Raw genomic sequence first — 27,770 nt, forward strand, 5'->3', positions numbered from 1 at the left:
ATGCTCTTCCTCAACACTGAAGTCCTCAGACATTTTTCTTTCGTTGTTTCTTTCTTTGCACAGGTAAACAGCACATTTCTTCTTCTACGCTTGCATTATCGGCAGACCAGACGCTGAATGCGCACTTTCTTCCGGTTTGGTCTGCCGGCTTCCGTAGAATCGTGAGCGCGCATGGGGGCGCTATTAGGAAATCCTATACACTACTGTTTATGCCCTAAAAACATTCTAAATGACTTTGTTTCGAGTAAATTCTGGATGCTACCCACTCAGGACACTTGGATTACATTGGACGAGCAGTATGGAGGAATATTGACAAGTTTTTGTGGACTTTTGTGGACCTTCTGTCTCGGGCGCCATAGACCTCCATTATTTGAATGTCAGCAGACAGCAAGAAGCCTCCCAGATCTCCAGATGCATTTGAGATATCAAAAAAGTACTCCAGAGTTTTGTTCAGCATGGGGGTGAGTAGAAAATGAAGGCTAATCATGTTTTGGGTGTACTATTCCTTTAACTACACTTTCTGAGTAATATATGATGTATAATGAAGTGCTGCAGACGATGACCACTGTTATCTACCTGGATATTCTCTGGAGGACTGAAACGCTTGGGTCAAAGATGTCTGTCTGAGGCTGGAGGCGGGTCTTTGGTCTCTCTCTCCATCCAAGTCTGAGTGAGCACTCACCCAGCAACCGGCAGCGCGGTTGTCTGTGTGACGTAGTGCTGAGTGGGCAGGCCAAGCTAAGCCTGCGCGCTGATTGGCTGGCGCCGCTGAGCCATGTGACTGTAGGAGAGGGGAGGGGGAGCAAAGTGCTGTTACACATATGGGGAAACTGGTGACTCCGCAGCAGTCAGCGCGCGCGAGAGAGGATAAAAAGTATCGATCTTGTTAAACGAATATTGTTCAATATAAATACCAGCGTTGGTATCGATAGTATCGATCCTGGGATCGATCCGCCCACCTCTAGTCGGGATTGCTTTCTCCCGGTGATGTGCTATCGCTGGCTCAGGTCCTAACCACCAGCTGTGTGGACGCATTGCTCCGCTGAACAGGCGTTTGTCCAGTTTCTTTGTCATTTTTATAACGTTTTTTCTATCTATACGTAATCACTACAACACGGTATTCATCTTGACGTCAGGTATATTTAGTAGAAACCGCAGCACGTGAAGATTTTGGGTGTCAGGGAGGCGCTTTGTTGTTGAGAAAATGTGCAGTTAGTGTTAGCTTGCGGCAGCAGCCAGGCTCGGACCGACGGGTGCGCGCTGTGGACCAGCAGGGAGCGGAGAGTATAAGCTAAGGGCTGCTGTTAGCCGAACACCCCTAAACCCAACCCGACCATGGGCCTGATATTCGCCAAACTGTGGAGCTACTTCTGCAACCAAGGTAGGTTTCGTGTCTGGAAAAAAAAAGCCTCCCGCACACTTGGATTGACTAAAGCTTAACTCTACTGGAAATAATGAGTTTGTTGGCATGAACCGAACAGCGAGAGCTGCAGGAACAGATGGAGGGGGGAATTATCTCGCCACGCATCTCTTTGACTCTGATCTGTCCCCTTCTTTGTTTGAAATGAGTGACAAAAACAACTCAAACTCCAAACGCGTCTCTTCGTGTCCACAGCGCTTAATCTGTTTATCACTCAGGCGATATAATTACATTAAGTTACCTAGAGCCTGCCTCACTTTATCCAGTTTGTCAATCAGCTTTAGCTCCCTATCCAGGACACCCAGCGTTGCATAACTTATGAGCTTTCTAGAGTTTGCTCACTGTTGACATTATCAACTAGATAAAATGCTCCACGATTTTAAAACATGTTTAGGGTTCATGAAAGTTTGGATTTAGCTTGAACTCGTTTCCAGCCCTCAACAAGTTGGTAATTGTTAAGTAAACCTGTAACAGAGGGTTCTTCCAACTGCAGAACCTTGCATGTTAGCTTTGTTTACATAAACAACACACACTGCAACTTTTCCTGGAACTGAATCTACTTATCCTGTTGTTCCTCTCACTATTCACATGAGTGTATCATGATCATATCATATATTACATCATAATTTACTAAAGATGCCTCCACCTGCACACTGCTAATCAGCTGGCTAAAAGAAGCCTTTCCCTTCATTTACAAAAATGAGATATTCAGTTATACTGCAAATACTTATGGTAGTGGAAAAATCACAGTTAGTTGCAAAAACTAAAGGAAACACCACCTGTGAATTCTATTAAACTACTGCTTGTTTCAAAATGAGAGCTGGCGAACTTAAACAGTGTTAATCTGAATCCTTTGGCTATCCAGGCAGATAGCTATGCAGTTAAGCTCTGCTTGTTACATTTGCGAAGAATTTGCGGAAGAAGAAATATTAATATCCTGTAAATTGGGAATATTTACTTAATTGTCTGATTTGACATGGAGAAAGTTAACATTCATCTTCTGTTCTCCATCATGTGTCTTAAGCTGGGGGTAGAGAAAGGTGATAAACAACATAATAAATAATCAAAAGCATTACCTACTTCAATACAAGCTTGAAAAGTTCAGCTTTGTTAAGACTGACTTTGACCTGGATGACTGAGAATCTTTACAGAACTTCAATAGGAGAAAACCTACTAATATAGGCCAATATGTGTTTCCTTCTGGGTTAAAATAAAACACGAAGTCTCTACATATAACCATACATATCAACAGTGTGATAATGGTTGTTGACTTGTTAAATTGAAAAGAGAAAACCATACTGCAGGTTTACCCAGAGCTTCTTTCAACTAAATACCTAGCCTTTAAATTATTAAAGTGCAAAATCGGAGAAAAAAATCTAAACAACGGTTAAGTTAACTCGGGATACTGAGTAGTTTCATCAGATTGACTGAAAGCATGGCCCAATAGGCGAAGCTTTCAGATAAAACTAGTGTTGCACCGATACCAATAACAATATCGGGCGTTCAACTGTCACCCATTCCAGGTAGGCAATAAAAAGTTCTACTGGACTCACTTTGTATTAATCTTTTTCCTGCTTCACAAAGGTAGGCGGCAGCTTGACAAAGCAATGATGGCAATTATTTTACATCCAATTAGTATGCAGTTCTTCATATACACACACACACACACACTAATTTCAAACAGATAGTATCGATATCGGCCAATACTGCACAGCCAGCTATCGTTATCGGTGCCAAAAAACGGCATTGCCGCAACACTAGATAAAACCTTACAATATTATTAAAACTGTGCTGGAAAGTTACCAGCTAGTGTTATTTGGATGGCATCCAATAAAACAGAACTGTGTGAAAGTTCATGAAGGGAAAATAATGGTAGATGTCTTTATTTGTACAGCGCTCTCACTTTGTGACAACATTAAATCATTTTCACTAATGCAGTGTTTCTGGTTGCATGTCACTCAGGCAGAGGATCTGCAAAAATGGCGGTCGTTACATTAAATGCTAAGATGACATTTCTTGTCGAGCAAGTCATGTTATGACCACAAACCTCAAGATGAATTTTATGTGATTGATAAATACAGAATCAACCAGAGAAGATGTAGCAGAGGGAAACTATTATTCACAGTTCATAATATATTACAAATAAGAACAAGAAAAGTTGGCTGTGCATTTATATTCCCTACTCTGACACCTGTAATGAAACCACATTACATGATCCTTCATGAGTAACTTAATTATTAAACAGAGTTCAGCTGTCTGTAATTCAAACTGTTCATATATGAACCATTCTCTGAGGGCCTCACAGGTCCACGCCAAGAAACAGCCGACAGGTCAGCTGTGTTTTATAAAGGATAACCTTACAGAGAGGTTTTATGCAGGATTAGGTTTGTAAAACAATATCCAAAGCAGTACAACAGCACATTATAGCAACGCTTAAGTAGAAGCAGCCAAGACACTGAACACATCTAGGCAGGGGAAGCAGCGTCATTACTTTTTCAACGCCATAAAAAAAATGATTCCTGTTTTTCTCTTCAAACTTACCCGTATTTTTTAGTTGCATGAAATCCCAATAAAGCACAAGGTGCTTTCGACTTAACTCGGAAGGAAAAGACTGTCAAAGATGGAAATAAAATCTTCCCAGGTTGTGACTTATAAAACAGGTCACAGATGCATTTTATTGGCATGCAGTGCTTGTGATGGACGCAGTAGCTGAACAATGAAGGAAGTAATATGCTGTGTTTATCCTGCAGAAAGCAGCAGAGTTCATCCTAACAAGCAGAACTTCCTTCCTCTCAGGACTCAAACTGGCAGAAAAGTTCACACCCTGATCCTAAATGTTTGCTCTACTAGATGTACTCAGCTGAAGTCCTCCCTCCACTTCTAGCAGTTCTTAGTTAAGATACAACAGAATATTATTTATCTCTCTTAAAATAAAAATATGAAAGATAAAGCGTAATGAGGTGTGATGTCAGTGAGATACGAGACAGGAAGTTTAGTCGGTTGTATTTTGCACCTGGGAGTGCTTTGTGTTGACTGAAAACAATGCTTTGTATTTTTCCCTCTCTGCCACGCAGTCCTGTTAAACAGTACAGTTTGTGTCTTTCAGCAGATCATAAAACAAATCCCTGTTTTTCCTTCCCGCAGAGCACAAGGTAATTATTGTGGGTCTAGACAATGCAGGGAAAACCACCATCCTTTACCAGTTGTAAGTATGGTGTTTGAAACTACTGCTTAAAACTTTCATAAACTTTTTTTTTTGTTATTTATTTTTTAATGCTTTGTCTTTTTTATTCATTGCTAAAGTCTGATGAATGAGGTTGTTCATACATCGCCCACCATTGGGAGCAACGTGGAAGAGATAGTGGTGAAGAACACCCACTTCCTGATGTGGGATATAGGGGGACAGGAATCTCTGAGGTCTTCTTGGAACACCTATTACTCCAACACAGAGGTGAGAAGCATTTTAACATCGTTCCTAACTTCCTCCCATTGCCTCTTGTTTTTTGTTCTTTTTGTTCTTTTTCCTGAGAGTGGCTGCTGTTGTGTTCATTCAGAGCCGACTGTTGGGGGGTTTAGGAGGTCAGAGGCCAGCAGTTTCACAAAGAGGCCTGACTAAGAGGTAGAGGTGGGGTCTGCAGACGGGCCAAAAGTTGGAGAGGCAGATGTGTTTGAGGAGATTGCTCAAAAAAGCCAGATTGTACGTGAAACCTTTCAACTGAAATAAATACATTTACAGAAACTTTAGTTATATTTTTAAAGTATAATTCTGCCTATAAGATTCATAAAAATAAAGATGAAGATTGACATGTTTCATACAGTAATTGTAAACTAATCATGCTTAGGATCAGCAAATAATATGTCTGTAAGCAGAAAACATGAGGCGTTTTTATGGCAGACTTTTAATTTCTGGTTTTAGTAAAGCTTTAACATGACGGTAAAGATTTAATTTTTTTCCATATTCTCTTTTGAGAGCCAAAGCTTACAGCTCTATGAATGTCCATCTGAGACCTTTTGGCTCTTCCTTGGTTGCCTTTTCATAAGAGAAGCAAATATAATACTGTCCTGCTGTCTGAGTGAATTCAGTCGCTGTGAAAGGTTTTGCCTTTTACATTGAATCGACAGAATTGGGTTAAAATACTACACTGCTCAAAACAATTAAAGGAACACTTTGAAAACACATCAGATCTCAATGGGGCAAAAAATCCTGCTGTTTATTTATACTGATATGGACTGGGTGATGTGTTAGGAAACAAAAGGATGCCACATCATTTGATGGAAATGGAAACGATCAACCTACAGAGGGCTAAATGCAAAGACGCCACAAAAATTACAGTTGAAAAATGATGCGGCAGGCTAGTTCATTTTACTGAAATTTCATTGCAGCAACTCAAAATTGTATTCAGTAATTTGTATGGCTCCACGTGAGTATGCATGCCTGACAATGTGGGGGCAGGCTCCTAATGAGACAACGGATGGCATCCTGGGGTATCTCCTCCCAGATCTGGACCAGGGCATCACTGAGCTCCTGGACAGACTGAGGTGCAACCTGGCGGCGTCGGATGGACCAAAACATAATGAGTGTGCGGGCCAATCAGTGGTATCAATTCTGTCATCCTCCAGGAACTGCCTGCATACTCTCACCACATGAGGCCGGGCATTGTCCTGCACCAGGAGGAACCCAGGACCCACTGCTCCCCCTTCTCCTCCTTGCACAAAGGAGCAGATACGGGTCCTGCTGATGGGTTGTAGACCTTCTACGGCCCTGTCCAGCTCTCCTGGAGTAACTGCCTGTCTCCTGGAATCTCTTCCATGCTCTTGAGATTGTGCTGGGAGACACAGCAAACCTTCTGGCAATGGCACGTATTGATGTGCCATCCTGGAGGAGTTGGACTGCCTGTGCAACCTCTGTAGGGTCCAGGAAGCGCCTCATGCTAACAGTAGTGACAGTGACCCTAGCCAAATGCAAAACTGGTGAAAAAGAGTCAGAAAAGATGAGGAGGGTAAAAATGTCAGTGGCCTCCACCTGTAAAACCATTCCTGTTTTGATGGTTGTCTCGTTGTTGCCCCTCTAGTGCACCTGTTGTTAATTTAATTAAAACCAAAGCAGCTGAAACTGATTAACAACCCCCTCTGCTACTAATCGACCAAATCAATATCCCAGAAGTTTAATTAACTCAATGCTATACTCTGATTACAAAGTGTTCCTTTAATTTTTTAGGGCAGGGTATTTAGCCTCCAATAGAGTATTGGTAGTGCCTGCCTCCATAACCAATACATCATTCTGTGTATTCAGTAGAGCTGCCCTCTCCAGCTCCAGTCCTTAACACTCCAGTCCTCTGCTATTGGGGGCTGTGGTTGGAGACCCCTGCTGTAAAAAATATGTTTCCTCAAAATATCCCAAACCAGCATAATCCAAATAGAAATATTAGAGGTTATGATTTTAATTTTCCAACCAACAAGTCATTTAAAAAAGGCCAGTAATCCAGCCAAACCCTGGATTCTCTGAATTATTCACTCACAGAAGTGTATACACAAAAAGGGTATAGCAGTGGCTATGATGGCTTTCACAGTACAAAAGTGTAAAAATATTCGCGTTTTTTTCTTTCTTTCTTGGGATCAGTTTAGGGCTGAAAGGATTAATCAGGATAAGTCCAGTATTGGAATAATCTCCAACTAATTTAGTAATCGACTTATCGTTAATTGGAGAATAGAGATTATAAAACAGGCCTTCAGCTGTCAGAGGAACCCACTTAGAGCAGTTATTATATAAAAATGTATAAATATTTTGCATTGAACATCTTCTCGTCTGTCAAAATGCTCTATCCAGAACTCCACAAGTGGAAAAATTTTAGATTCTCCTGGTTTAATTTCTTAAAACATCTTCTTTAAGGACCAATTATTGCTATCCGATTATTAATAAATTAATACAAAAAAAAGGCGATTTGTAAAATAATCCTTAGTTGCAGCCCTAGATCGTTTAAATGTGGCCGTGTCGACCCCTCACTTCCTTTTGAGACGTGTATTCAGTGTTCATGCTGCCACTTGTCTCTCATTTCCTCTCAGTCTTTGCTTCTTTTCTTATTTAGATGGAGCCATAAGAAGCTGTTTCTGGCCTGGATATGCCCGCCTGTTGTGCTGCATTTCATGGCTGTACAAGACGTTGCTTTGTATGATTTTCTTTTTCTTTTTGTCCATGAAGTTCATTATTCTGGTGGTGGACAGCACAGACAGAGAACGACTGGCCATCTCTAAAGAGGAGCTCTACAGGATGTTGGCTCATGAGGTAACTAACGCTTTAGGAAGGAAACATTGCTCTGTCTCCCTTATACTATTCATGCAACATTGTTCTCTCAATGTCCACTCAGGACCTACGGAAAGCAGCTGTGTTGATATTCGCCAACAAGCAGGATATGAAAGACTGCATGTCGGCGGCAGAGATCTCCAAATACCTCACCCTGAGCTCCATCAAAGACCACCCCTGGCACATCCAGTCCTGCTGTGCTCTAACAGGAGAGGGGTGAGATCATCACACGCAGTTTTGTTTAAACTAGCCAGTTGCAGAGCTTGAAGCTCCAAGATGATCAATGTCTTACATTCTTTTCAACACAATTATATGTAATTATAATGTGGATTAGTGAAGGAAAAATCTCATGTCTTGCTACTCATACCTCCATTGCATTTTTCCAAATTCACAGTTTAAATACACTTAATTGCATTATAATTATATTTCATGTGATGGAGCAACACAGTAATGGATTAATGTTAAATGGAAGGTAAATACCGTAAATTCTCTAATATAGGCCCGGGCCTTTATTTCACTCAAGTGCATCGCGGTCCAGGCCTTTATTGGATAGAGGCCAGAATTAGAGACAGGCCTTTATTGCTATTTGAGCAAAACAGACTACCAGTGGAATGAATAAAAATGAGATTTTGTGTCTATTTGAACCTATAAAACACTAGGTTCATTTATTGAAAAAGTACAGTTACCATGTCTCGCTTGGTTTGAAGTAAAAAAAAAAAAAAAATCCTCCAATTCTGTTTAATTCTCCTCCTCAGTTTTTCTCCTCCTCTTCATCTCTCCCTTTAATCTCCTCATCACTCGCGCTCCTCCTGTTCTGCTGCGTGTCTGTTCTCTTCCTCGCGCAGACGGGCAGCAGTCAGGGCCTGTCGTCCAGCAGCGCAGGGCTGTGGTACTTGTACTTACTACCACAACTATAGTGTTGAGGTATGCCCAGAAAAAACGTTTATAGCCCCGGCCTGTATTAGAGACCGGCCATTATTTACCTCCTCTGACAGCGAGACCGGCCAATGTTAGTCCCGGCCGCTATTGGAATACAGGCCAATATTAGAGAATTTACGGTAATTCATGTTTTTTTACAACAACTTAAACTTGGTGAACTTTCAGGCCCCATTGGGCTGATGCTGCTGAATAAAACTCATGAATAAAACAGTATGAGTGGGAATCTTTTACCATCTCACCATTTAATACAGATGTTTGGGGCCTTGGTTATATTCAAAATCAGATTGTTGATGTGAGAAGCGTAATAATAACCACATGCACCAAAACCTTTTCTAAACTTGGAAGAAAATAACAATTATTCGAATATATTTGATCACTTTTAACTATTCTTCAAAGTTAATATTTATATCAGTCAGAGGAAACATGGTGGTAAAATCTACATATCTCTGGCATATTTAGCTTTGTCTTGAAAAGTTTGCCAACAGAGGTCTCTATTTTAACACACCTCTCCAAGGTAGGAGTGAAATAAGCTACCATACGTTGTTTTGGAAGCCAAAAAGATGCTGATTTAGTTATACATTTTACATTTACATGCGTTAGGCTCTGACTGGAAATATTGGACAAACAGATTTAATTTTTTTCCTCAGTTCTAAATGTTCTTTTTTCTCTTATTCCCAGTTTATGTCAAGGCCTTGAGTGGATGACCTCCAGAGCTGGACTCAGATAGCCCTTCTATGTGCCATCAACGCCAGACTACCTGCCTCACCCCCAGAGGTGGCAGACCATTTCTGTCCTTACTGACTCGTCTTTTCTCTTCTTTGTTAATGTCACAACGGGACAGCGGCACTGACAGCCCGCCATGACAGTATTTGTTATGCGGCAGTCTGTTCTAAAACAAAGAAACTACAGAGAAGATGTCAATCAAGGACAATTTATGACTCATGCATATCATATTGTTATTGCTTCTCATCAAGCTGAGAACGAGGAGGCTTTATTCAGGTCAGAGGATTTGCAGTGTTATTAATGCAGCTCTAACCATTATATTCACACTAGTTTGTTTAATTCATTTGTCCGTTTTGTCTTTTTTATTTTGTTCTCATTCTAAGCACAGATGTAAGCTTGTTACTTTAGATTTCAGTTTTATAAGCTACATTCATCAAGTCTCATTTTCATTTGGAGTTTCAACTTGTTAAAAAAACATTTGTTCCCTCTGCTTTTTTTGCCATAAGTTATCCGGGCTGTGCTTAAGTCAGAATGTCAGCAGGTTTCATTTCAAAGATCACTTTGACTGCAAGTCAAGATTTGTTTTTAAAGTATTTTTCAGCATTTTATAAGTGATTTATCACGTTATTTAATTTGACTTTTATTCTATAGTCGTTTTTAGCGGTAGGTTTGTATCTACATTGTTCTGCATCTTTTCTTGAACAGTTTTTGTACTTTTTAAACAAAGGGATAAGCAGAAGCCACTATTTAACAGGTGCCAAACATTTACTGGAGGCTGTCACTCAGCGGCTGCTCACACTTTGGTGTGCAGCGCTTGGATTGTACGCATGAGGACGATACACTCAATATTTCAGCTGGTATTGTTCTGGTACTTGATACTCAGCCTTAACAGAACTTCTGTAGTCTGCCTGATTCATTTCTCTTTTCCAGCTTGTTGAAAGAATCCTTCAACTTTTCATCACATCTATGCACATGCCACTTAAAAGAACTTGTTATGCAAGTTTGGTGGCCAAATAAGGAGGTGCGTGATTCAGAGTGAGCCCAGGTCATCAGACAGGAAGTTAAACCCTGCACCAGTTAACACAGCAGCAGCGAGGCTTGGAGCATTTAGCTAGAGCTCATTAAGCAATGAGACGGGTTGAATACTGGTGTGGCATAAAGTGTGGATCATGTACTGCATTTGTTTTCATTAAACAGTTTATCTTCTTTTTTGAACCAGCCTTAAGGCAACTCATTTTTTAGGTTTGGAGTTTTTAATGGGGAAATCCACCTTAAAGGTTCACCTCATTTTGTTTAAAACTGGAGCAGAAACACTTCAGTGAATTGTGATATTTCTACAGTAACATTAGAGACAATGTTATGCACTCTATTAGCCTGATAAACCAGACTAAATGTGAGATTAAATGTGTAATTTGGTCTGGCCCGATGAATGAGACATTGGAAGATTGATGAGAACCTGTTGTCTTTCAAACCATGGCTGTTCCTATTGGCCAACGCTCTAAGCACGACAAAAAGCTGGTGGGGGAGTGTAAACAAACAGCCTGTCGGTAAAGCAGCAAATAGGTCCTTAAAAATTAGCGGAACATGAGCAGGAAGAGGCTCTACACTCAAACCCCAAGTCTAATCCCTCCAAAGCTGAGTCAAATGAGAACTGTTCAAAGGTTGTTGCCATCTTCCTTGTGCTTTCTCCAGCATCGCGCAGCTTTGTCATCACGCCCTCAAAACCCCGCCCCGCTTTGCATCCAGAATTTCAAAACGCATCTCTGCGTTTGATCGGCCCACCAGTTCTGGGGCAATGATCGAGGCTAGAGCAGGCATCCCCAAAGTCAATCCTCGACGGCCGCTGTCCTGCAAGTTTTAGAGGTTTCCTTGCTCCAGCACAGCTGATTTTAATTGAAAGCTCATTAACAGGCTTTTGTTCAAAAGCAATCATAATCAGCTGTGCTAAAGCAGGAAAACCTCTAAAACATGAAGGACAGCGTCCCTCGAGGACCGACTTTGGTAATGCCTGGGCTAGACCACTCGCAGGCAAAAATGATTTTGGTCGCTGGCGGGTGGGTCTAGTTTACTAGGCTACTCTTATATTATTTCCAACAAAAGATGCAACTTAAATGAAAGTAATTTAAACTATATCCATTACAAGGGATCAATTTGTTATTAGTAATTTACAGCCCATGAAAATCCCATTCATATGCTTAGAATGAATATTAGGCATGGTCAAAATACGCCTGCCTCTGAACTTTTCCTTCCACTAAACTTCCAGCTAGTCTAGGCTCCAACAGTTTGAGGTTCAACTTAACCGTTTTAAAATCAGACTGTGTCAGCCAGTAGAAGGCATTAGCATCTAAAAATCTGCTGTAGTCTTAACTGAATAACAGTTGAGATACATCACAGGACATCATAAATCTACGTAGTTTATTTTAAAAGGAAGGTATTTTTCAGCTGCTCCAGTCACCAATTAAGATCTGCACTACTGACCGTTCAAAACTAGGAATAGCAGACTAAGAAGACACTGAGCCCATTACATCTTTTAATGAACATAAAAGTAGCCTTGCAGCTTCTAGGAGTCTAAACATTCAATGTTTTAAAGAAGCACTGCAACAAGGTGATTAGCAAAAACTAAAACAGCAGGAACAAATGTTGAGGAATGGAGCTGGGAAAATAAAACATTTAAAAACACACGTGTATAGTGAATTTCTAATAAAAGCTTATTTTTCACCAAGCTGGAGCCAACATGGAAACAGAGTACTTGCGGTTAATAGCTACTATAAAATAAGTTCTGTAATAAAAAGGGCCTTTTTTTTCTCAAAAGAAACATTTCACAGTAACATCACTTTCACACATAAAAAGACATTAAGGACACAAAGTCGGCTCTTCTTTCAGTCTTCTATGAATTTCCATCATCTCAGCTATGTCCAAATATGGACACCCAATGTCTTGTCACTGGTTTATCTGGACTTTCCCCCCCCAACATTGGTAACAAACCAATTTCTGGCAGTCTTTTTAAACTTTCTCTGCCATAAATCCACTTCTGCAAAAGTCTCAATGACAAAGTCTCTTTGGAAAAACACAGAGAGGAGCCAATGGGTCAAAAAACGATAATGCTGATAAACTTGTCGCAGTAGGAAAACAAAACATCCGTCTCGGTCACATAGTTTGCCAGATGACGAAGTGAGCAAAGATGCATCAGATGAGGAAGCAACACTCCAACGGGTTTTAAAAGAAAGCGACAAGGACCAAAGGTATGGATGCTTTTTTTGGATGATGCATATCCAGGGTCTACACACACAGAGCTCTGGGGCACCTAAAGGAAACATAAGGGAAAAAAAATTAAGAGGAGAAACATTTGTGGGGAAACAAAAGCCAGAAGCAATGATGATCTAACCCTTCCTCTGTGAAGCCGTCCATCTCCTCCTCCAGCTCCATGTCCAGCTCATTGTCCAGGCTTCCTCGGCCATAGCCACTCAGAACGCTGCAATTTAATCACACCACTTTAATATTAAGATTTATCCAACAACTAAAAAATTTAATATACATAATATAGTAAAACTTTGCCACCTTCACAAACAAAAAAAACAATTGCACAAACATTGTTCCTCACATCAATGCTGGTGACATCACCAGATATAAGGTTCTAGTTCGTTCCGTATGGTTAAAATTTAACTCCTTTAATGGTGCCTTCTTTTATTCTGCACAGTTGGCACTATCTCAGCAATATTTAGGAACTCCCCCTCAACTGCATTCAGCAAAGCTGAATCAGTGATGCATGGGTGAGTTTCTTCAAGGCGGATATAGACTGTTTACCTTGAGGTCCCAATATTGTGAGAATTAAACACTACAGAGAAGGGAAAAAAAACAACTCCCTTTAGAAGTAGTAGTTTTGTATTAAACTGAAGCAAGGAATGAATTATGAGCCTAAATTTTTATGCATTTTAATTACATGCAATTGCATCCCTCATACTTGAATCTGTTAAAGGCAAGTCGGCCTACATGATTCAAATTCTGCCTGATCAACTCAATTTTTATGCCTGTGACAAATGTTTCCATCAAAGTGGGGGGAAAAAAATAGAAGAAATGTGAATGTGTTTATGAAAAAGGCAATATTTTATACAACTTTATTGACAACTGCTTCCCAAAGCTGGCATATTTCCTTATTAAAATTTCACATCAAGGCTCATCAGTAACACTACAACCTCGCTGCAGTTTTTGATGTTTATTATGAAAAATACACAAAAAGTGATTAAAGTAGATCAGTTCCAATGTCCTATCATGCTCATTTCTTTTGATTTAATATCAAAAATTAATTTGCTCAGTCTCAGAGATTTTGACAATTTTTCTCAACAATTGCTCATTTCAGCGCTGTTAAGTTCATTTCCACAGTATTTTATCAGCGTTTCTTTTTCCATGTAAGCATAGTTTCAATCATGAATTAATAAAAAGCATGTCACCATGGCAACCAGCCCAAAAAGGCCCAGTATAAATTTCCTCTTAAAGCCTTATAACTTCCATTGGCACCCACCTGACAGAACGACAGGTGAAGAACACAATCCTCTTCAGTTTTTTGTTATAAAAGAAGTAGTTGAAGGACCAGAGGCTTCCCTCTTCACCAAAAGGATCAGAGTCCAGATCTGGGTTGTAGCTGAGCACAATAGGAGACATAAAAAAATGATTCCATCTGATGGTGTGATTGATTAAAGCTTTGTTGACCTATGAAAAACAAACGCTGACCTGTAAATGTCACAGCTCTGGAGAGTGATCTCCTGGTCGATGGCATTCCAGAGCTCGGGTCCCACAGAGTTGAATTCTTCTCCCACAGATGAGAAAAGGCTGCTGTTCACAGCATTCACCACCTGAGGGAAGAAGGAACACCATAACAAAAATGTTAGATAACCAAGTGTGATTATTTTCAAATAATCGAGCCTCCTACAGCGCAGAGACTCACCCAGTTGAGGCTGGGCTCTCGGCTAAACTCGTGGGCCCGAGCGGCGCTGAAGTCATAGTCCGGCCTGAAGGACTCGTTGAGCGTGGTGATGAGGTAGAACAGAGTCTTCCTGCAGACCTTATCGCTCAGGGGGTTTTCCCCGTCCTCACTGCTCTTCCCTAGCCTGCACACAGGAAGCCCATGTTAAAAATCTTAAATACTCCATCAGTTACAGCTGAGCAGGATTACAGTACTTACTGCGAGGGGCTGGTGGCGCTGCCGGACTGAGGGGGGGAAAGAGCCTCCAGAACGTGTGGCTCCCCCTCCTGGCAGAACTGCTTAAACATGTGTTTATCATCTCCTGCCATTTTGCAGGAGTAGCTTTCAATCCTACAGAACAGAGAAAAAGAATGATGGATCCATAAATGCGTGAAAATCAGAGACCGACCGACATGAAGATCTGACCTGATAGATGGTTATTGCACTAACATGTTTACTGATATACATTTCTTTTTTGGTTTCTCTACACCTTTTGGTATACATAAAAAATAAAAGAACAGAGCACAGTGCTGACAAAGCTTTTCTGCTTCTGTCAGGTTATATTTTGTCTTTTGGTTACTATAACATGACCAAAACAAGATGACCAATCCCCTCCTGCTACTGAAATTAATATTTGTTGTTGGCCCAGTTTTAGTTATATGATTTATGGCTGAAGCAATTTTTGGGATTAATCATGATTCATTTATTATTGAAATAAATATATTTGGGGCTGCACGGTGGAAGAGTTTGTAGCACTGTTGCCTTGCAGGTTCTGGGTTCGATTCCTGGCCTGGAGTCTTCCTGCATTGAGTTTGCATGTTGTCCCAGTGCATGCTTGGGTTTTCTTAGGGTTAATTGGCATCTCTGAATTGTCCTTAGGTGCGAGTATGTGTGTGGAAGGTAACAGACTGGTGGCAAGTCCAGGGCGTACCCTTTCCCCTCATAGAGCGATTTATTGTTAACTGGAGTATAGAAACTCTAAAACATGCCTTAAGTTGACAGAGCGACCCACGTAGAGCAGCAATTACACCAAATTTGTGAAAAAAATATATAAATATTTTGCATATAAGCGAGGGAAAAAAAAAAAATTTTCTCCTGTAAATAATCTCTATCCAGAACTCCACGAGTTAAAAAGTTTTAGTTCAACCTGGTTTAATTCTGTTTAAAAATCTTCTTTAAGGAACCTTTCACCATCCGATTATTAATATTTTAATCGAAAAAGATAATCAACAGATCATTATGAAGGAATCGTTAGTTGCAGCCCTACCCAGAGAATGCTGGAGATGGGCAATGGCCCCACCTCGACGTTGACAGAATAAGTGGGCGAAGATTGGATGGATAAAATAATCATCAACTAATTTAGTAACAGTTTTTCAGTAGTCCTGAAAATTCTGAGTAAAATCTTCTTCAAAGGAACCTTTTGCCATCCAGTTATTAACAGAATAAAAAATAATAAAAAATAAAAATCAATGGATTATTTGATGAGCAAAGCTGTCGTCATTTGCAACCCTAATTTATCTTTTTCATTTTGTTTTGAACAATTTGACACATTGGTAGCATAAAGTCTGGTTAAACAGAAAATTTAAAAACATGATCCAGTTATAAATGATTCAAGTTTGGCTGTGATGGAAAAAAATTTGAAAAAGATCTCCAGGTCTATCATCCGCTGGAAGTCATATCTAAACAAACGTCTTGTGAGTCGCCGTCTAAGGCCCCCTGGTTTTCAAATATGTGGGTCAGACGTCTGAGATATCAGACTACGGCAGACTAGAGTTGTTTATTTTCCTCCAGTGAACTCTGAGGTGAAACAAGGTGCTGCAGCTAAAGATAGAGTGTGTGAAAATCTTTCAAGGGGGCCCCAAGTTATTAATAGGAACGTCCGAGGGACACAGTGGACATAACATCACTGGTATTCCTAACACAACACAGCTGTCCTTGTGTTTAAATGTTAGCAACAACCTGTTACTGTACTTGAGTTCTTTTGAAGCCGTTTTCAACTTAAGCTGTACCGATAAGCAGCTGCTCAATAATTCCTACTTTCTGAATTTGACTCCTCCAGTGATCCTCTAATTGCACTGAAACACCAAGCAGCACTCAGCTATCACCTAACGAGTATTTTAACATTTAAACCAGCTTAACAACAGTCACCAAAATAACCAAAGGACACGGTGATCTGCCCGCCCCCCCCCCCCCCCCCCGAAAGCCAACGCAGCTCAGTTTCAACAGCCCACAGCATCAAAAGCGCATAGCTGCACAGCCCACTGGAGTTTATGTAATTACAGTTGTTTTTTAGCTGTATCTGCAAGCTCCCGCTGAGAAGAGGATTACATAACCTCAAGCAGACAGGCATGCTTTACAATCTGCAGGGCAAATAACAAGTACTGTCAGTTATCTTTGATATATACATATTTTTTAACACCAGCTTGGAAAGCAGCTGTAGGGTAGTAAAATCCTATTGCATGACTTTACAGTTCTACTACCCTAATCAAGCACAGGGTCAGTGATCTTCGTATCATTTAGCAGCCTTGTTCCATGACGTCACTATAGGCAAATGGTCCGGCGCAACAGAAACACAGGACAACACAGAGATGGCGTCCTTTAGATGCCCTATGCTCTGAACTTAAAAGTGAAAACATGCTCAGCTTAAGATCTGTCTGAAAAGGGGCCATAGCTTTGTCGCTGCAGGTTTTATTTTTTTAGGCTTCAGCCTCATGTTTTCTTTTTGATGCACAAGTGTTTTCAAGTTTATTATTATTTTCTTCTAGTTGCAAAACTAGTTCTTTGGAACAGAATATATGGAGCCCCAGAATAGATACACTGAGTAAAATCTGATATGGTGCACCAATGGATTAAATGTTAAGGAAAGAGTGCTGCTGTAAATCATCCCCCAAACCTAAATTAAATACCCAGACTGTTAAAATAAAATAAAAAAATCAATAAAAAGGCATCTTAGAGGGAGCCTGTGTTATAGATATCTTCAACCTGTCCAAACCTGGACTAATATATTCTAGACTTGTCTGGACATGTTGAAGATGGTAGAAATATATGATGTATTTTAAAATTGGTACTTAAACATTAACATAATACTTTATATACATGTTTTTTTTCCCCTTTCAGATACTATTTCTGCACAAATATGAGTTTTTATGTCATTGAGCCGAAGGTCAGAGTTAATTAATCTAAAGCAATTAAAAAGGGGAAATGCTGATTTGCTCAGCTGCATCGCTTCATTTCTTAATATGAGTGACTTTATACGATAAAAACACAGACAATTATTATAGTATTGTTTAAAAAGGGTTTACCTGCCAAGGATGCGTGACTCCCCGGTTTCAACACACAGCCGGGAGCTGAGGGCTTCAAAGCTGGAGTTTTCCAACAGCTTCATGGTCGTCTAAGAGGGAAAGAAATAATAATAATTATAATAATAATAATTATAAAAAAGGGGAGAAATCATAACTCTTTAAGTACGGAAGAGGATTAGGGCCATTGAAAAAAAAAACTACTGATTTTTTTATTTTATTTCAATTCAATATGGGGGGAAAACGTAAGAATTTCTGAGATTAAAGTCAGAATTTCTGAGATTTAAGTCAGAATTTCTGAGATTAGAATTCTGAGATTAAAGTCAGAATTCGGATTTTTTTTTTTCCCATATTAAACTGAAATAAAATTTAAAAAGCAGTTACGTTTTTTTTTTTGTGGCCCTAATCCTCTTCCGTATTTAAGCGCCTCTAGCACACTTAATAGAATAAACTGCGTAACAGCAGCGCCCCTCTTGGATCAACTACAGATATTATTTCCTCTAACAAAAAACACTGCCCCTCCCCCACATATTTATATTCTTCCTGGTTTAACCTTTCGAGTTTATTTTACTTACCGACCAGTAATCCTCCTTGCGGGCAGGTAGAAGCGGGTTAATCCCAGAACAGCGAACCGTTAGAAAGCGGTCTCTTTGATCAAATCGGTTACCAAGGATTAATGATCCGCGCTTTGTTTTTTCCTCCAGCTACCGATAGCTGCTAGCTCGAATATTTACGCCTCACAGTGAAACTAACACCGTAAACTTGAGCTCATGTATCTTACAGAAGCACTCGGTCGAGCGGGAGATGTTCTGAGGCCCTTTAAGTTTATAGAGAAGCTGCTTTTCCCGATTAGATGCGACGAGATTAAATCCAGAGACTGTTGGCGTCCGTCGGAGTCTATCTGCAGCGGCATCCCTTTCGACCTGATTTAACAAAACGACCTGTATCGAGGGGGGATCAAGTCGCTCTTTTCTCAGCGACTCGATCGGAAAAGCAGCCAAAAGCGACTTAGTTTGTTGAGATTTAATTAAACGGAGTATATTTCCTGCTAGTTATTGATAACCTCCTAAAACCGATCTGCTTTCATCAAAACAACAAGACCTTCTGTGTCCGTCGACAAGCCCCTTTAGTATGTATACATCAAATAAGACCCGCCTAAGTTTTCCATGTCGCATTGTGATTGGCTAGTTAAGCCTGTCACTATACAGCGTAAAAAATGATTGGTTAAGACAGTTCGAATATTGGGTTAATGTTTATTGTCAAAAAAGGAAATACTTCTATAGCTTGTGTTTTTTGTCACTTCTCTATTAGATTTTTTTTTTTATTATTTTTAGTAAGCAAACCTTTCCAAATGGGTTAAAAACCACAGAACGTTAAGTAAGCTGTGTTTATCATCACCTTTGACAGATCCGCTTCTTGTAATAACAACTACAAATCCTTTTCGACATGACTATACAGGTCTAAAAAGCTCAATTGTTGCATAGCTTAGTCACTTGTTCAACGCCTATGAACATACAGTTTGGTGTCTTAAATAAATAATTGGTAAATAATAATTTGGTTTAGGGATTGACCTTGTCCCATTATAACACATAGGCTTAGACTAACTTTATTGTATACAAAAAGAAATTAGGTTGCTTACAGCTTCCAACAGTAAAATGAACATTAACATTTAAACTGCAGCAGTGATCGTCATGTAAACAGTATAGGAGAAAAGGAAAATCTGTTTTAAAAAATCAAATAAAATAACTAACGCTGCAAAAAAGCATGAATATGGAAGGTTCAGTGCAGTGCAAAATAAATATGGTGCAAAAGGCTGTAGAACATTTTCTGTCTTATTTAAAAGGATTATAAAAGTTCCTGCCACGTACGTGGTGCAAAATTATGTTGCAAGGGTGAGTCCAGTTTAGAGTTTAACAGTGGAAAAGTCTTATGGCAGCAGGGGAAAAGCTGTTGCAGAAACTGCTGGATCTGCGCCATATTGATATAAAACCATATATATAATGATCTTAACCACTCTATTGTTGGTTTGACTGTTTGTTTGCTGTCATGTCCAGCTTTTAGGTGTACAATCATCGCAGTTACAAATCTTTTGCACAAATGAAGATATTGGGCCGGCTGTTTTCATATAAAAGCTATTCATTTATTATCTTCCTCATATTCTTTTGCTGTGGCAGATCTGTGTTTTGTGTTTGCATCGCCCTTTCTGATCCTCCCATTTCCTCCACAATATCAAGCGTTTAATTATTGCTGTTCTTTCACCTTTTCCTTTTAGCAAAGCAGGTACTGCGTGTGGCTTGTTGGCTTTCTAAATGATCAAATCTTTACAAACCACTAATCTATGTGGCCTAAACCCTTAAACCTAAAGCACACCAATAGGTTTTGCAACCAATTCAGTGGTTTGATAAATGATTAAATGTTTGTGGATAATCTCTCTTCATATCCAGAAATAAACATCAAGTTCCAGTTTCTTGCTAATTTTTGGATCAATATAGATTTTCAGGTTACCAGATTACTATTGAGCTAATTTTGTTCCATAAAGTTTGTTCAAAAGTAAATTATTGAAAATTTAGAAAAAAAATAAAAGATGTGGAACTGGAAAGAAAAAAGCTCAGAACTAGTTCTCAGATGTTTTTTTTTTTTTTCGCCGATTTTATCTTTTCGCCATCAGACTTTTTACAAATGCAAAACTAAACGTATTTTATAGTTGCATTTTTTTCAGTTGCAATTTTTTGGGGTTTAAAATAATTTTTGTTTTATTCTCTCTTTTAAACAAACGTAACAACCCAAAGTAGCTCCATAGATTGTTGACTCAGCTTCTCTTCCAACTTCTGAGCCCTTTATATTAAAGCTTCTTCTTAGGCAGTAAGCATTTTGACCGCATCATCAATTTTATGGATATTTTTAAACTTGAATCCTGTTTATAGGGCAATGCGTATAATTGCACACCCAACTTTTCCATCTATATATAAATAAGGTAAAACAATGTATTCAGATTTTTTCTACTTTGTTCTGATGTATCACAAAAAAACAAAAAACTGAAATAAACAAAAATTTGATAACTGAATAGTTGTCACAATGTCATAAATTTAGCAGGTTTTCCACTGGAGATAAATTTAATATCTTAAAGTCCAATCAAACATTTTTTATTTATTATATATAAAGTTGCTGCATCTCAAACTAATTTTCTCCTCGTATCATTAGCATAAAACCAAATTCCACAAAAATATTTTTATTCACATAAATAAAAACCTGCACAACATCTGAATATCATTGATATTGCCATGTCATGACTGAATAATATAATGAGAAACATCCTCCAGTCCCGTGGAGTCATTGTCCAGGTATTCCAGAATCACATTGCCACCATTGTACAGTGGAGCTTCAGGGTTAGCCAGCAGAGACTGCAGGGAGTCGCCCATCTGCAGAGCCTGGCCTGACTCGGGGTGACACAGACGCAGCTTCTGCAAATGCAGAAAGAAACATTAAACACATCAAGCTCTCTGTATTAATGGTATTGACTTTATACATTGGAATATTCTGCATGTTTCAGTTGAGCTCTTACATTTAAGACCCAGTGTTTTTGGAAAAACTAAAAGCTATTGCAATTTTTTCTTTCATTTTATAATCCAGATCATAATCTTCAACATATGTGGAACCAACTGTGTGGTATTCAACCAACCTGTTCAGATCGGCAGCTTTTCCCTTTTATCTAAGATGTTTCTGGGATTCTACGACCAATGGGTTTTATCCGTTTTTCAGACATACAAAATAAAGGATGATTCCTAGATATGTACTCCAAGCTTCCATATATCATTTGCGTTCTTATCATTTTTTTGTTTTCAAAAAAACTTTAATATGTTTTTAATGTTATCAATATTATCTCTTTTTTGAAACACAACAAAAAAAAATGAGCATGCACAGAGATGTAATCTCATCTACCCTTCTCTGTTTACCTTGGCTGTCAGAACATTGTTGTTGTTCTTGAGGCCAGCTAAGGAGGCTGCATAGTCCACCATTTTACCCACGGTCCATTTTGAAGAGAAAAACATGGGTCGGCTCCTGTCCTTGGATTCTTTTGGAAGATAAACCTGCAAATAGGTTCTTTCTGTCTGAAATATATGACAAAATAAATAAACACCAGGGAATGATAAACCAATGTTCTACAGAAAGATTCTAGTTTTTTTTTTTTTAACTCTACTTTTTAGTTAAAAAAAGAAAGGAGGGAAGAAAGAAAAGCACCAAATTAAAGTTATCCTAATGAAAAGTGAAATTGATTTTACCTGTGGCAGTCCCTTGTCTCCAGCAGCATGCAGCTTTAGTTTCATCAGAGCTACCTTTGCAGCAGTGGCAGCATTCTTTGCCCCTCTGCGCCCTTTGCTTTTGGATCCATCCTTCGACTCTAAAAAGACAAAGGCAATAACTAAAAACTCTGATGCCTGAAGCCAATTTGGGTTTAAATTATGGGATCTATAGTGAATTTCTTTTTCTTTTCCATTGAGATCGCCTGATTTTTTTTTAATTTTTTTTTTTTTTTACAATTTTGTGAGATTACAAATGCAAACTTCCGTGAATTCTACTGCGGTTTCTGTGTTAAGTAATACTACACTACATTATTGTGGTTTAATATATTTTCAAAACACAAATCCAAAAAGTGTCTTCCTCCTTATTTACTCTGATATCCACTAATAATATCTGGTTAAACTAGCACCTAATTAGTAAATAGAGATCATCCATCCAATAAGTTCCTGCCTCTCCTTGCAGCTCCAGATTAATAGTAGGGAGGAGGTTTCACTTGGTGATGGGATGGGTTAAATATGTGTAATTTATTCTCAAGATAAATACAGCTGTTGGCCATTTAAATAACTTGAAGGCCAAACCAGGACGTTGGGAATCAGAGAAGCAGATCAAGTCGGTGGATATTTTGTAAGGATGATTATAAGCCACACACTCCACAAGTCCTGTCAGAAGAAAGATAAAAATAAAGCTCCAATGAGTCCAGTTTGCAGTTTGCCACAAACCCTATAGGGGATACAGACAAACATACCCTACATGTCTTATTCATAACATGATCTATTCAAATGCAGAACTGTTAACCCAGCATCACCTTTCCCATGATGATGGCAGCAACGGTTCGGGGGTTGCATTTTTTTCCAGCTTTGAAAGATAAATGTAGCTAAATCCAATTAATAAAACCTGTGAGCAGTTGCAAAAAACTGGAAACATACAGTAAGAATACCACTTAAATGGTCTAGATAAAAGTATATTAAATGTAAGATCATCCAAGTTGTGAACAATAACATGTTTAGGTGGACATTAAAAGACATACAGTTATCTGCAGTGACAGGTTGGTTCATAGAAAAACAAAAAACTAAATAAATAAAAAAAGAAAAAAAAACACTGATCCCATCTCTTTTAAACCTGTCTTATATACAAATCTAAAAAAAATACACAGCAGCTGATTGTAATGAATAAAGTTTAATTTGTGTGGGATACTATAGGAAAATTAACTTTTTACTTCTTTATCCAAAAAGAAAATTATGGAGGACGAGCTCTACCATATTTAAAAGTAAATACAGAAATAAATAAAGGCTCAATAAATAAATAAGCATACAATTAATTCCCCCCAAAATACAATAAATAAACGTAGGTAAAAATTAAATGATACAGTGAAACATAAATGTATACACCTCTTTTAATTAGCATCTTTATTTATTTGCTGTTGTAATAATTACCTTATTTATTTATTGTCTGTTAAAATCTTAAATTGTATTTATTAATTAATAATTTTTTTAAGTATTTATTTATATGCATGTTATATTTTGTCTGTTTTATTCTTCCTTTGTATTTTTTTTACCCTATTTATTTCTTCAATGTTATTTATTTCTGCCTGTCATTTTTACATTTCTGTATTCATTTCTGCCTCATTATGCAAATGAGGAAGGGCTACGTCATAAAGGGTCAATTTATGCCCATTGGTTGGTTAGCATTTTACTGCACTGCCTTCACTTTTGGTTTGTTTTGTTTTTCTGACCTAAAATCTTTTGCACCAACTCTTTTGTGGCTGCCATCCGAGGCTTCTGGACCTCCAACTTCTCACACTGGTGATCATCTTGATGACGGTGGCTGCAAGAAATTCAAAAGTAGCCGTTTAATAGTTAAACTCACACAGGTTATGTTCTTGCAAGTACATGTAAATCCCTAAAACGTAGGAAATTGCTGTAAAATTAGCCTTATATATATATATATTATAACCCTAACTTTACAACATTACCTCACTTTCCTGTTAAAAATTGTAAAATGGCTCCCATTCAGATAGACAAACAGAAACACACACAGACCCTCTACTTTGATCTGTTTGAAAGAAGAAAAAAACCTACACCAAACAGAAGTGCTTTTCACAGTGTGGGCATAAAACTGGCAGCAGCTCTTTTCCCTTGCAGTCTTCAAAGGAGCAGGGATAACTGGTGCTGCCTCCAGTCCACTTAGATTCCCTTGTTACCGTTTCCTGTCGCAGAGTAAAAATACATCATGAATAAAAAAAGGGTACTGTGACAGTTTTTAATAGATTTATCTATCACATTAAATCTGAAAAGTCCTAATCTTAGCAAATAAGGCAACACATGACCCGTATCAATAATATAAAGACATCAAAGAAGCACTTATCTGATCCAAAATACCCTGACAGTAAAAAAAAGAACATGACCTACCTCTGCGCAGGAGTGGGCCTCTCTGCTTCTGTGCTCAAGGCTGTAAAGGACAGCAGAAAACAAAAGAACAAGATGAAGAACTACAACAACAGAGCAATCTGTTCTGCTCTGTTACGGTCCCTTTTATACAATAACAACTTTAATTTTAAACCTGAACAAATATTCTTCCTTTTAAAAAAACAGATTTTGTACACAGCTGCTCACTAAACCCAACAATGTTTGACTCGACAGAAAAAAAAATAAAAACAAAACAATTACTGTAAAAGAAAATATCTAGATCTTTGTTTGACATATAAAATAATAAAGCAAAGCAAGCAAAACAGTAGAGAAAAAGAAAGAGCCATATTTAGCCATCTATTGCAACTTTTTTACTATCTATCGTCTTATTCATAAGTTTATATTGTGTTATCCAGCAGTAAAATTCAAGGAATGGGTTATAATTAGAGATGTGCCAGCCAACTCAGAGACAGATGCAGTCAGACTCACAGGTGAGATAGACTTAAAATGAAATATGAGAAACCTACAAGAAATAATCACAATAATAGAGTCAAAATCAGTGTAAAGATTATTTTTTGTTTTTTCTGCTTGTGAAGGAGGATAATCATTGATGTCAAATTAACAGTTGTTTGCAAATAATAATGTGCACAGCATTGTGTTAATATTTGTTTTTCATATGTTCATGCATGAATGGATAGAAAGAACTGAGATTGTGTAGACATGCATGATATCTCGTTGTTGGCATCAGTATCGGCTGTTAGCATAGAGACAAACAGAATATAACAACCTTCACGCACACACTCTAAACTAAGAAGAAGAATTTAGAGAAGCCAATTCGCCTAATAGTCATTTTTTTGGACTGTGGAGGAAGCAGGAGTACCCAGAGAGAACCCACGCATGCACAGGGAGAACATGCAAATTCCATGCAGAAAGACCCCGGAAATATAACCTGGAACCTTCTTGCTGCAAGGCAGCAGTGCTATCCACTAACCCCACTGTTTTAAATGCAAAATGTTTACCCTAATCCTGAGCCTAACATCACTAAAAAGCAATTACATGTCAGAAAATATGACTATCAATGCAGGGTTACAATATACGTTTACTTATATTTAAATAGTTTAAACTTACCAGTAAACACCATTACAGGAGTCACAAACAAATGGAAGAAAATCTGTAACATGAATGTAGAAAATTTAAAGGGAATTAGTTATTATCCGGCCTCTGCCTGTCGTATATAATATGCCAGTAAAACTAAACCTGATTAGAAATGGATTTCCAAACAAAGGGGAAAACTAAGCTTGAGTCCTGACAAAATTATTCTATTATTCTTAATTGAGCCGAACGGGTTTGGAAGTGCTAACCTATCAGCTAGCAACCTATGCTAAGGAAGACAACAACTGCTAGCTAACAGGCTAATTATGCTAGGAAGACAATCTGCTAAATTTCAAAATCTCGACAGGAACATGCGTCACTTTAAACTTTTTTTTTCTTTTACAGCTCCAAATAGAATCTCAACAAACCTTTGAGATTGCAGGTATCGACCTGACAATGTTTTCCAATGTCTAATTCAGCCATTAGCCAATACTGTGGCTACCTTGTCTTATTTAAATCAATAATCAATAAATCACAACTTGACATTATTTTAATGTATAGGTTTTGTAATACTCGTTTCTAAGATGGTCCACGCCTCCTAATCCAACCACTTATAAACTTTTAAGGTGTAGGTGTTTTTTTCCCCTGCAATTATATTACAATTACTTAGATTTTTTGTTTATTGGTTAATTGTAGATCTGGCAATATCAAAATGAATTTAATGTCGGGATATTTTAGCTGTTAAAATAAAATCAAAAATAATAAATAATGCAATTAGTTTGAATTAATGGTGTTGGAGGGTTGATCGAATAAATTTAAAAGATTTATCTAGGGTTTTAAATTTGAAATTTTGAATTCCACTGATTACGTTTCGTTTTTCTAAGAAACAGAGTTAAGGTGCCGTTGCAAAGTTGCAGTTCACTAGGCAGGTGAAGCTGAAAGTGTCTCTCATTCTTTGCTTTGAATTTGACCTCAAACCTTCAGAGAATTCTGCTTACACCGCCTGGATAGTAAAAATAAGCGGACTATTTTCTCCTACACACGGTTCACTATTGTTATTGTTTAAAAAAGCCAAATGATAATCTCGAACTTTTCAGGAAGCTCTAGTAGCATCGGTTCTTCCTCCAAGTCAACGCACGTTCGAAGGAGACGATCCGCGAGGCGATCCACACTTACGAAACGGAAATGCTGACCAAGAAACAATTTTGGGATTTGAAAATAAACTAAATGCCAGTAAGAAGCACGGACAAGAAACAAAGGATGTCTTTAGAACTTACTAGCTTTCTGTAGTTCAACATGAATCCAGACCAGGAATTGCTTCTTTTAATTATTTATCAATATCAAACTTTCTACATAAACTGTAAGACTCTTTATACCGATTATTTTGATAGTTTCCTCTCAAAGACTAATGTTTAGTTCGGTCATTAGAAACTGGACCTACTATAATTTAATTGCCTTTTTAAATTTAACTCAACTTCTCAGTTAGATCCCTGACTGTAAACTTTTGGACTTATTTATACTGCATCTATATTTTATTATATTATTTTTTACAGATGGGGAGTTGTATCGGCTGACTGTATCTGCAGATAATTAGCAGTTCCACTGTAACAGAATTCTGACCTCTGATTCTCCGACATAGTTTATTGATGTTTTTGTTAAGTGAACCGGATTCCAATTGTAAAAGAGTCTGCCTGATTAACGACTTTGAATATGACTTTGAATTCATTTTGTTGTGCTGTGGAAGTTATGGAATGATCATCACTGGATTGTTCTGAACTAGATTCCCCTTGAACTGATCTCTGTTTTTTCCGCTTTTTCTCATTTTTGATGTTGCTATCTTCCAACCTTCATTGTCACTATTTCCCTCTTCCATCCCACAAGAATCGCTTCCTGTTTCCTCACTACTCACGGCCCAAGACATTTCTCCATAAGCAGCTTCAAAACACGCGCCATGCACCAAACGACCATCCACATGCAATCTTTCCGGCCTTCCACCTCCGACGTTTCTTCTTCGTGGGAAATTTTAGTGCAGCGTTTGCTGTGACTGACCCTCTACCGCCGAGCTTCCATGCTCGTGGCATGAGCTCACTCTGTTTGGTGATTTATTAGAAACATGCTGGTGCGTTAGCGACACCTAGTGGTCAGAGTCTACTTCTTTCTATATTATATTAAATTGGTGTGAGACTAGAAAATTCAATAAAAATACCACTTATTTTTGACAAATATTCACATATATGTATCAAAGACATGCACCTTGTCTTATTTATTAAATCAAGTAAATCAGAACTTGACATTATTTTATGGTAGTAGTTTTTGTAAAACGTCCTAAAAG

General features: G+C 38.3%; 3 protein-coding genes across 3 annotated transcripts; 1 reads left to right on the top strand and 2 right to left on the bottom strand.

Moving 5' to 3' along the window:
• Nucleotides 1-966: 966 nt before the first annotated feature.
• On the top strand, nucleotides 967-10,598 carry arl8 (ADP-ribosylation factor-like 8). Its single transcript, XM_038297999.1, has 6 exons — nucleotides 967-1,381; nucleotides 4,565-4,625; nucleotides 4,724-4,871; nucleotides 7,620-7,703; nucleotides 7,786-7,937; nucleotides 9,339-10,598. The coding sequence occupies exons 1-6, from the start codon at nucleotides 1,336-1,338 to the stop codon at nucleotides 9,385-9,387; spliced, it is 540 nt and encodes a 179-aa protein (XP_038153927.1). The 5' UTR covers nucleotides 967-1,335; the 3' UTR covers nucleotides 9,388-10,598.
• A 1,300-nt stretch (nucleotides 10,599-11,898) lies between these two features.
• maf1b (MAF1 homolog, negative regulator of RNA polymerase III b) lies at nucleotides 11,899-18,770 on the bottom strand. Its single transcript, XM_038297998.1, has 8 exons — nucleotides 18,218-18,770; nucleotides 17,646-17,734; nucleotides 14,563-14,694; nucleotides 14,326-14,488; nucleotides 14,112-14,233; nucleotides 13,903-14,022; nucleotides 12,769-12,855; nucleotides 11,899-12,687 (listed from the first exon to the last, which is right to left on the bottom strand). Exons 2-8 carry the CDS (start codon nucleotides 17,726-17,728, stop codon nucleotides 12,663-12,665), a joined length of 732 nt encoding a protein of 243 aa, XP_038153926.1. The 5' UTR covers nucleotides 17,729-17,734; nucleotides 18,218-18,770; the 3' UTR covers nucleotides 11,899-12,662.
• A 2,085-nt stretch (nucleotides 18,771-20,855) lies between these two features.
• On the bottom strand, nucleotides 20,856-27,573 carry zfand1 (zinc finger, AN1-type domain 1). The gene is made up of 9 exons (XM_038297997.1): nucleotides 27,518-27,573; nucleotides 25,867-25,937; nucleotides 25,475-25,517; nucleotides 24,350-24,389; nucleotides 24,020-24,147; nucleotides 23,674-23,765; nucleotides 21,923-22,041; nucleotides 21,596-21,751; nucleotides 20,856-21,103 (listed from the first exon to the last, which is right to left on the bottom strand). Coding segments are annotated over exons 1-9 (828 nt in total). The 5' UTR covers nucleotides 27,520-27,573; the 3' UTR covers nucleotides 20,856-20,926.
• Nucleotides 27,574-27,770: the final 197 nt, after the last annotated feature.

This window comes from Cyprinodon tularosa, unplaced genomic scaffold, assembly GCF_016077235.1.
Source record: "Cyprinodon tularosa strain WSP-4 unplaced genomic scaffold, ASM1607723v1 ctg4, whole genome shotgun sequence".
NCBI lineage: Eukaryota > Metazoa > Chordata > Actinopteri > Cyprinodontiformes > Cyprinodontidae > Cyprinodon > Cyprinodon tularosa.

Coding starts and splice junctions, on each gene's coding strand:
- arl8 (XM_038297999.1), top strand. CDS start 1,336: ATGGGCCTGATATTCGCCAAACTGTGGAGCTACTTCTGCAACCAAG. Junction 1,382..4,564: donor GAGCTACTTCTGCAACCAAG/GTAGGTTTCGTG, acceptor TCCTTCCCGCAG/AGCACAAGGTAATTATTGTG. Junction 4,872..7,619: donor CCTATTACTCCAACACAGAG/GTGAGAAGCATT, acceptor TTGTCCATGAAG/TTCATTATTCTGGTGGTGGA.
- maf1b (XM_038297998.1), bottom strand. CDS start 17,728: ATGAAGCTGTTGGAAAACTCCAGCTTTGAAGCCCTCAGCTCCCGGCTG. Junction 14,695..17,645: donor GAGTCACGCATCCTTGGCAG/GTAAACCCTTTT, acceptor TCTGTTCTGTAG/GATTGAAAGCTACTCCTGCA. Junction 12,688..12,768: donor GACGGCTTCACAGAGGAAGG/GTTAGATCATCA, acceptor TGTTTCCTTTAG/GTGCCCCAGAGCTCTGTGTG.
- zfand1 (XM_038297997.1), bottom strand. Junction 24,390..25,474: donor TCCTGTAATGGTGTTTACTG/GTAAGTTTAAAC, acceptor TGTCCTTTACAG/CCTTGAGCACAGAAGCAGAG. Junction 23,766..24,019: donor GAAAAGCACTTCTGTTTGGT/GTAGGTTTTTTT, acceptor AATTTCTTGCAG/CCACCGTCATCAAGATGATC.